This window comes from Helianthus annuus, chromosome 2 (assembly GCF_002127325.2).
Source record: "Helianthus annuus cultivar XRQ/B chromosome 2, HanXRQr2.0-SUNRISE, whole genome shotgun sequence".
In the NCBI taxonomy this organism is placed as follows: Eukaryota; Viridiplantae; Streptophyta; class Magnoliopsida; order Asterales; family Asteraceae; genus Helianthus; species Helianthus annuus.
Window position 1 is genome coordinate 142,571,755 of NC_035434.2, and position 11,031 is coordinate 142,582,785.

Below are 11,031 nucleotides of genomic sequence, written 5' to 3' on the forward strand. Positions count from 1 at the left end.
TTTGTCATTGTCAGTCTAGATATAATGTTTGAGCATTAATTGAATTTTCATATGACAATTACATGTTAATCATTGGCATATTATAAATATATTTCTTTCATTGAGAAATTAAATTGTCATCACCGACATATTATTATCTAAAACTAGGGTGTAACGATCTGATCTGATCTGAGCCGAGCTTGACCTTGTTTAATTTCAAGTTTGGCTGGCTTAGTTTACGAGAATTCGAGCTCATCTCTATCACGGGCTGGCTAGCTTACTATTTATAAAACACTTAATTGTTTTATTTATGTACAAATATTTTTTTTTATATATGAGCTACACAAATAAATAATAATATATTTGGTCATATCTACATGTATAAAGGTTTGTTTAAGCTTGATACCGGAAGTTTAGACTTAAGCTCGTTTATTAAAGCTCAACTTTGGCTCATTTAAGCTAATTCAATATGCGTATCTCACAAGCAACTCAGTTTGTTTACATGTTTGTTGTATGAAAATATTTCAGATTGAAACATATATATATATATATATATATATATATATATATATATATATATATATATATATATATATATAGGGGAGGGTTATCTTGAGAACACTCATTTTTGTGAGAACACTAGGAACAATTTCCATCCATTGATCATCCTAAATTAAGGGCTAAGATTAGAGGGGTTTAAATGAGAAGTAAATTTAAATTATAAGACTAGAGGGGTTTTATTGTCAAAACACAAAACCCATCAAAAACAGTCGATCACATCTCCATACCCAAAAAAAAAACCCTTCAAAGTTCAGAATCACGGTTACACCGGAGAGAACGAGCAATCCACCATCACCACCATCCCTCTCATTCTCCGATGACGGCGTCGTCGTCGACTACAAATATGTTAGCTGTTGTCGTTAATCGACATGGCTTCTATTCTTGGGTTGGATTTGCTATAACTGATGAATCAGAAGGTGTAGCACTCGTCATCACCACGCTTGTGCAATCTATTCATGAAGGTAAATAGCCTATAACACTACTGGTCCATAAGTTACGGAGTATTTCGGGTTTTTTTGGTTGCATATGTGAAATGGAATTATTAGGTTAGCAATTTATGAATAATTGAAGTAGATTAAGATTTTGTGGTACAATCAAAGTGAAATTGATGTAGAGTCGACACCAATTTTCCAGTAAATTACATAACTCATAACTACTAGAACATATATATCATTTTTATTACATTTGTTCAGTTGATCTGTGCAATTGAAGTACTAATTTTAGCAATTCATGAAATTCTTTAGTGAATAATCTTGCAAACAAATTTTTACACATGTGTACATCATAATTAAGTTTTAAACGTTTGTCATGTATGTAAATGTTTACACATGTGTTCATTCTCATAGTTTTAAACGAATCTTGGACGGTCTGATCAGAAGTAGCGTTACGGTACCTGCAACGACATGTGTGATGTGTGGGGACTTTGATCGATATATTCGTTTCATGTTCGTTTGCGCTAGGTATTTGGGATCGGGCCGCCTCTTGGTACAGGCTGTCCTCGTACTTCCTGTTCAGAGCCAAAGATGTTTTAAATATTCATATGCATAACCGCGAGTCTGCAAAGTGGAGAAAAACAGTCCACCCAATGTCCCAAACAACAGTTTGGTGTCTTTGGAGGGCCCTTAATGCTAAAGTTTTTGATGGTAAACAACAAAGGATGGTGGAGCCATGGAAGAAATCAAAGTTTTGGCAACTTGTGGCTGAGAAACAGAGCAAAAGTGCAGCATCTGACATGGGGCGATTGCTATACATTTAATTTAGATTGTATGGTTATTTAAATGATGCTTGGTGTATCTGTTTTATGTTTTTTGGTGGCTGTAATTTTATGCTAACTTTCGGTTAGCTTTGGATATATTTAACGATGTTTTGTTGGCGTTAAAAAAGATATATTCTTTGTCATTAAATTTATGAAACTTGGTACTTGTTTGTTAACAAGGATTATTCAAATTTACATGCATAGACATGAAGCGAAAATACCCTTGGGAATGATATGTTGAGGGGATAACCAGATAGCTTTGAAGCTATAAGCACTTATGCGACTACAAATGTGATGATGATATGAATGTTAGTCAATAAATTGTTCTGTGCAGGGGTTAATTTAAAGGTATATATATTTTGGACCTTCTAACTTCTATATCGTAATTACTTTACTAATGTAGGATAAAGAATTGAAAGATAACTGATTTGAAGTAAGTAGAATGTTTCATGTTAATTCATAGATACGAAGGTTTACACATGTGTAAATATAACGTTAAATCATAGAAATAGAAATATGAAGGTTTACACGTGTGTAAATCATGGTAGTTAAGAGAATAAGCATAGATATGAAGGGTTTACACATGTGTAAATCATAGAACTAAAGGTTTACGTATGTGTAAATTACAATAGTTACAAAAATGAGCACTGATATGAAAGTTACACATGTGTAAATCACAATAGTTAAAAAAACCATAAGAATATATATCAAAGTTTACACATGTGTAAATCATAATAGTTAAAGAAAATAATAATCATAGATATGAAGGTTTACACATGTGTAAATCATTGTAATTATAAAAAAAAAAAATAAACATAGATATGAAGGTTTACACATGTGTAATTCAGCTGCACATGTGTAAAACACACATAGATATATGACACTAAACCATTTACACATGTGTAAATCATATATAACAAACCCATATGTTAACAAAACAGATTGGCCATTTTCATTAAACTGATAAAAATTTACATGTGTAAAACATACACTTACACACATGTACAATCAATTGTTAAACATACGCAAATATGAATAAACACATAAGAAGCCTTGAAGCACCATCAACATTTCCCCATTCATCTGATGCAGCCTTGCAAGACAGCTGAAAATCTTATGGACTTAAGACAACCTTTTGACTTCAATATCAAGCCCGTACGCATACATGGCCTCGCATCTTCCAGGATAGGATGCAAGTAATTAGTGGTTACACATATGTAAATTTGAACAGGATGAGATGCTCATATCAGCTCCAACACTTGCTTCATCCAAATCTCCAAATTGTTCCTCATGATTGATAACACTTAATATAGAACCCTTGGTTCACCTCACACAGTTTCAATATCCTCGTAGCTAATCTTAGATGAACCTACATCACAATATAAACACATGCTTGTAGTCATTATCAGTAACTCAAAATAACCCTTACAATTACACTTTGTAAAAACTAAGATAAAGAACCTAAGCTAACATTTGTGGCTGATTTTGATATCAATCTTAGTCATGGAACGCTGCTGCATCACTCTTGTGATTCAATAATCCTTACATATAATTTAGGATAAATTGTACTTCCAATCCAGCAAATAAGAACTAATTAGGGCAAATTACGAACTCAATAGGAACATGTGTTAAAATCGCGGAACAAAACCCACAATACATAAACAAAGTAATTGATACCAAATTCGATTGAACAATAATTAATGAATCCAAAATCGACTGGACAATTAACCAGTGAATCAAATATCGATTTGAGCAAAAATCAATGAATCCAACAACTGTCTCACAATTGAAGATTGAAGAACATACCTGCAGATTAGGAACGAAATAGTTTAAGATCAGTTAATCCAAACCATAGTCGATTGGATAAGATTCCTGATTGAAGACCATGTGCCTTTACTGAAGATCTTGTGCGTGGATTGAAAAAGAGTAGTGCTGGAATTTTGGTGTAAATGGAAATAAGAGAGTTACAGGGAATTTGTTTAATTACCACTTTACCCTTTTAATTAAAATACAAGGGAAATAAATAAGTGGCTGAGATTTGTTCTCATGGTTCTCACAAAAGATGAGTGTTCTCATTTAAACCCTCCCATATATATATATATATATATATATATATATATATATATATATATATATATATATATATATATATATATATATATATATATATGGTTGGGCTATATAGAAAACCCTATATATATATAAAACTCTAGAAAACCCAAGCTCCCGACATTTTTTTTTTGAAAAAAATAACACATGTAATATACATGTTTTTAAGACTTTTGGGCCAAAAAAATCAAAAAAGCGCCGAAGGGATAATTTAAAAAAAAAAAAGTTTCAGCAAATTTCAGCAAATTTATGTCTTTTTTGCCTAACACATGTTAGGCACTGAAATTTGTTTATTTTTTTTTAAAAATCCCTTCGGCGTTTTTTTGTTTTTTTTGGCCCAAAACACTCTAAAACATGTATATTACATGTGTAATTTTTTTCAAAAAAAAATGTCGGGAGGTTTGGTAAAAATGGGTTCCCATTTGGGTTTCCAGAGTTTTCTAAGAATTTTAGGGTTTTTTGTCTAGCATTACCCTATATATATATATATGGTAGGGATCAAGAGTGAACCATATTTAAATTGTGAACAAAAACGAACAGATCCTGGCCGTTGGATGATGAGATGTAGATTTTAGGATTTTAATAGTTTTTTAATTAAAAAAAAATAAATTGATACATAGTAACCGTATAAGGGTAATATGGTAATTTTGTTATTTGTTTTTTTAGAAGCCACTAACAAGAGTTTCCTTCTTTTTAGGATTTTCCCTATGATATCGCATCTTATATTAATATGTCAGATTATTCAATTTTAAATACGTATGTTTTACATGCAAATGTAGAAGTTAATAATAATACTATTTAATAAATGTTTGCACACATATGTGAAATACAATTATAATGGTTATAATAACATATTAATGTGCATAACTTAACAAATATATACACATGTGTAGAAAAAAATAAACATTCATTTAACAACAACTATAAGCATATATAACTATACACATGTGTATAAAAAATCAATTGCTCAACAAACAATAATTATACACATGTGTATAAAAAACAAATAGCAACTATACACATGTGTATGAAAGTGTATAAAAAAACAAATAGCAACTATGCACACGTGTATGAAAAACAAATATTCACCGAACAACAACTAGATGTTTACAAAAAGAATTAAAAAGTGATAATTTGTTTAGATTATCACTTTTTAATTCTTTTTGTAAACATCTATTTGTTGTTCGGTGAATATTTGTTTTTCACACACGTGTGCATAGTTGCTATTTGTTTTTTTTACACTTTCATACACATGTGTATAGTTGCTATTTGTTTTTTATACACATGTGTATAATTATTGTTTGTTGAGCAATTGATTTTTTATACACATGGGTATAGTTATATATGCTTATAGTTGTTGTTAAATAGTGTTTGGTCTGGTGTTTCAATAGTAGTTTTGGTTTATTTTGCTTGTTTTGGTGAAACTAGTTGTTATGGTTTATTTTGATTATGTTGGTGGACGTCATTTTGAACGAGTTATGGGAGAATATTTTATATGGATGATGTTAATTGCAGTTGTTGTTCATTAAAAATCGATATCATGTAGGTGCATTTACACTTGTGTACATACTGTTTACATATAAAATACATATATCGTTAATTTGTATGTCTATAACGGGCTAATGTGCAATTTGCCTTTTAACAATAAAGTAACACACAAATATATTTTTTCTTTAAATTAAGACAAATTAGTATATTGTATTGATTATGTACTAGCAAGGAATATTTTTGGAACGGTTAATTAAAAAAAAATCGAATTTGGTTTTTGATCAAGAAAGTAGGGTGGTTATAGATATATTTGTTAACTGAATCTGATTATGTATAATAAATTAAATAAAAAATAGTGTTTATATGTCTAATGACCATCATACCCTTATAACTTTAAAAGAAGATCAATGGCTAGGATTAGTTCGTTTTGTTCCTATATATATATATATATATATATATATATATATATATATATATATATATATATATAATGATTTATAAATCACGTAATTAGTAGTATTTCATTATTATTTGAAGTTACTATTTTTTTAATAAAAAACATATGTATAAATATTCTTGTTTCCTAAACACATTTACTTAGAGCATCTACAGCACTAGAGATTTCAAACGTCTACACTTGTTACGTTAGATTTTCACCCATTATTCAATAGCATATATTTTTCTCCATTGTTGCATTCTCGCCTTTTGTTTCAACATCATTACTTTTTCTTATATATGAGGAGGTTCATTTGAGAAGTAAATTTAGTTGAAAAGAAAAAAACAAATGGTACAATTATAAAACATTAAATGGTTTTTCTCTCATCTCATTTATTATTATCTTTAACTAATTAATTAGTAATAAAAACTATCATCCTCCAGACTAAAATTTTTGTCTACACACATCAAAATTTATCCTGCACGTTTTAAAATTTATCTTACACATATTGAAATTTATCCTACACACCTCGTAATTCATCCTACACTTTGAATTAATTTTTTTCTTCTTCGAAAAAATATATTTTTTGAAAATAAACTACAAATTTAATGTAGTTAGCTATTAAAAAGGAAAACTACCGGTTAATGATCAAAGTTTACTAATATACCATTTCACTAATATTAAATACCAAAAATTAAATAAAGTAAAATGAAACATTCTTATTTGTTGAAATTTCTTCTTTTTTTATTCTTACAAAAAAATTCTTCTCATTTGAACTATGCACTATATGTATATATACACACACACACTAGTAGAATTCCTTTGTTCGTTTGAGACAGAAATTCAGTTGGTTTTAGTTTGATTTATTAAAGTACTCGTACTCGATATAGCAATTGAAAGACAAATTCCAAAACTTAAAGTCATGATACGCCTAAACGAAGTCGACAAATATTTTATATCAATCAAAAACCATGAAAACAGATGTTAGTTTCGGTTTTGAAACAAATATCAATAATGATTATGATGGTACTAATACTGACACCATTACCGATGCTGTACAACTTGAATTGACGTGGTACCAATATTGTTGGGACGATATAAGCTCGTTCGACCCGATACCGATACGGTACCAATACTCACTATAGTTTACAATAAAAAACGATACTCTATATTGCTACCGAAGTTGTTTGCTCGGTATCGGTTCAGTTCGTCGTGATAAACAATAGACAATATAAATTCGGTTCAAGTTTACAGTATATAAAAAATATCCTATATCGCTATCAAATTTGCATCAGCTGTCACATTAGATTTTCACCCATTATTCAAACACATATATTTTTTCCGTTATTGCACTCTCACCTTTTATTTCCACCCCTTTACTTTTTCTTACATTTTCTTACTGCCAAACTATTTTTTTATTATAAACTTTTCTTCAAATTATATTATTTAAAATAATAGAATACTTTAACAGGTGTTTGTGTGCATACACATATATATACACACACTAGTAGAATTCTTTCGTGTGTTTGTGGCAGGAATTCAGCTGTTTCGGTTTGATTTATTACAGTATTGGTACTTAATATAGCAATTGAAAGACAAATTCCAAAATTAAAGTCATGATATGTATAAAAGGAGTCAACTCGTATTTTATATCAATCCAAAACCATAAAAATTAATATTAGAACGGTTTTAGAACAAATATCAATGATGATTATGATGGTATTGATACCGATACCGACACCGACACCGGTACCGATGTTGTTCAATTTGAATTGACGTGATACCAATATTGTTGGGACGATATAAGCTCGTTCGCCCCGATACTAGTATGGTACCAATAATAACTATAGTTTACAATAAAAAACGATACTCTATATTGCTACCGATATTGTTTGCTTGGTATCAGTTCAATTCGTCGTCATAAAGAATAGACAATATAAATTTGGTTCAAGTTTATAGTATATAAGTGTAACGACAATTTATATAGACAAGAACTATATGTGAGGTAGCTTTGATAACAACTCAGGTTTTGAAAAATATTATATCGAGATGTAAATAAAAACTGGCACGCTGCAACGATATAGTCAAAATTTTATAAATCATTGTATCATAAAAGTCACAACAAATATGTTTAAGATCAACAAAAATATGAAAATGATCAAAACTTAAAATAAACACTATTAAATAAAACTTAAAGTAGTATTCATATTCATGGATGCTTGCTCTCTCTCCATATATACACATACACTATGCTACATTATAATACATCTCTCAAGGAGCTTTTTTAGGTTTTAGAAGTATGGAGAGAGTTATCTTGAGAACGCTAAATATTGCGAGAACCGTGAGAATGAATGAAAAAACCAATCAAAACCAATTCTTTTAATACAAACCTCATTTTAATTAAGATACAACAACAAAAAAAGAATTTACAACATCAAATAATTCATTTATCCTCTCAACATCACGCTTATTAGATTTTTTACACATGTGTAAATATAACAAATTTACACATGTGTAAATGACAAACTTACATATGTGTACATTTTCTTTATTTACGAATTTACGTAAATTTAAAGGTGTAAATTAAATTTCTAACATTGTATTCGAATAATAATGATAAGTGTAACAAAAAATTTTGAATTTGAATTGCTTTTGACCAAGTTCTCGTGGTTTTTTCATTCGTTCTCACGGTTCTCACAATATTTAGCATTCTCATTTAAACCTTCCCCTTAGAACTATAATTGCTTAGAGTACACAACATAATGTATATAGTAACTGCTTTTTTAGGGCAAATATGTCTTTTGAACAATACATATACTTTACCCTTATAACTTACAATTTCCCCCTTATCTTTACCCACATATTCCTTAGTTTTATTTTTTTCGGCTTCCTCTTATATCTTTGAATATATTATGTATTAAAAAATCCAAACATACCACTAAACATGGTTATTTTTGTTGATTTGTCAATGTAAATTTTATTCGATGTTGTGATGCAGAGTATAATGTACAAGTCATTCATGCATTAAATTACAAGTCTTTCAATACTCAAATTAGTTACAGCAACATTACGATTTCAATTCAAGATTTTGGAAGTGGGTTAGTGTGCTGGGGTAGTTACACGAAGGTTTTCTGGTAACTTCAAGATTTGGGAAGTGGGATAGTTACACGGAGGTTTCCAATAAGTTTGAAAAGTTTTCATATATTTTAAAGTAAATAATTAGAAACCACCCATGTCCTCTTATTTTCATCTTTATTAGTCAAATATTCATATTAGCCCACATAACACAAGACTTCCTACTTTTATGTTTTGTAGTAGGATTTTAGAATTTGTATCTATCTTACTTTTGATTCATTTGTATCGCATAGCTTTAGAAAATCTCTACGTGTGGCTTACAATCAATATTGATTCATAACAGGTAGGTAACAACTATCACCAAATTCACATTTTTTTTCCATTTCCTTATCAACCAAACACCAAACTACTAGATCTGCATTGCCATAAACGTAGTTTGAAGATCAGCGCCAAAAGCTACAAAATATGTGAATCGAAACACTAAAAATCGATAATTGAAGCGAAACAATTTGTATCCATTGAAGCAAAATAGTTGAAGATACAAATGCATGACACGTACATCTAATATTATTTTATGAAATGTATATTTTTATAAAATAAATATAGATATTGTAATCTCCGTTTTAGATGCGAAGATCAATGTTTTAAAAACCGGTTTTTAAATCATACCGGGATGACCTTAAAAATGGTTCAACCGGTAGAACCGGGTTATACCGGGTGGTTCAACCGGATAAACTAGTTAACTCTATAATTTCATAGAGATACATACGTACGTGAATTATATTGACATAACTTATCAGTTTTAATCTTTTTTTACTAACATAATAAATTATAATATAACTATTATCATGTCATCTTTCTTTTTCAAGTTTCAAAATACAATCTTTCATATAACATTGTTTTACCCGTATAGACATACATACATACATACATACATACATACATACATACATAACATACATACATACATACATACATACATACATACATACATACATACATACATACATACATACATACATACATACATACATACATACATACATACATACATACATACATACATACATACATACATACATACATACATACATACATACATACATACATACATACATACATACATACATACATACATACATACATACATACATACATACATACATACATACATACATACATACATACATACATACATACATACATACATACATACATACATACATACATACATACATACATACATACATACATACATACATACATACATACATACATACATACATACATACATACATACATACATACATACATACATACATACATACATACATACATACATACATACATACATACATACATACATACATACATATGGAGAGAGAGAGAGAGAGAGATACATCGAATTGCTTCAAGTATTTGACCCACTTGTAGATCTATTTACTCTCGGATTATTTTACTGAAATAAGTAAAACTACCGATGAAGATGGAACTGGAAGCATGATGAAGATGGAGTGATGAACCGATGAAGATGGAGCTGAATCTTGTGAATGAAGTGATGAACCGTAAGTGATGATGGTTTGAATGTCGATCGATAGTATATGTATCTGATGAAACTCTAGAATACTAAAAACCCAAACCAAAATAACCATGGGCCGGTACCGGTATGACGGTTCAAACCGGTATACCGGATTTTACCGACGGTACGAATCTTATGCCGTTTCACTTATTTACCGGGGTGTTTCATATCGGATTTGCATCCAGAGCCGGTAATACCGGTATAACCGGCCGGTATTTACCGGTTTTTAAAACACTAGCGAAGATAGTATATTTGAGTTTTAATTAAACAAATGAATAATGATGCTACTTTGGTTTTTATTTATTCCGTCACTAGGTTAAAAAACCCGTGTATTATATGGAGTTTGATCAATAAATTATTAAATATGTATTAATAAGCCGGAAAAATATACGCCGTAGTTTAAAAATAATAATTAAATAAATGAAATATTCGCCAATGACCTCTAGCTCAAATGGTAGGAGGACTTGAGTTCTTCTTTGAAGAATCAAGTTCAATTCCCATTTGGTGCAAAGGAGTGAGGCACTGGTGGGCAGTGGGTGTTCCGAGAGT

General features: G+C 29.8%; 1 protein-coding gene across 1 annotated transcript; it reads left to right on the forward strand.

Annotated features, from left to right (window-relative positions):
• The first annotated feature begins 756 nt into the window (after window positions 1–756).
• Window positions 757–1,908, forward strand: LOC118487457. Its single transcript, XM_035984327.1, has 2 exons — window positions 757–1,001; window positions 1,500–1,908. The coding sequence occupies exons 1-2, from the start codon at window positions 857–859 to the stop codon at window positions 1,793–1,795; spliced, it is 441 nt and encodes a 146-aa protein (XP_035840220.1). The 5' UTR covers window positions 757–856; the 3' UTR covers window positions 1,796–1,908.
• Window positions 1,909–11,031: the final 9,123 nt, after the last annotated feature.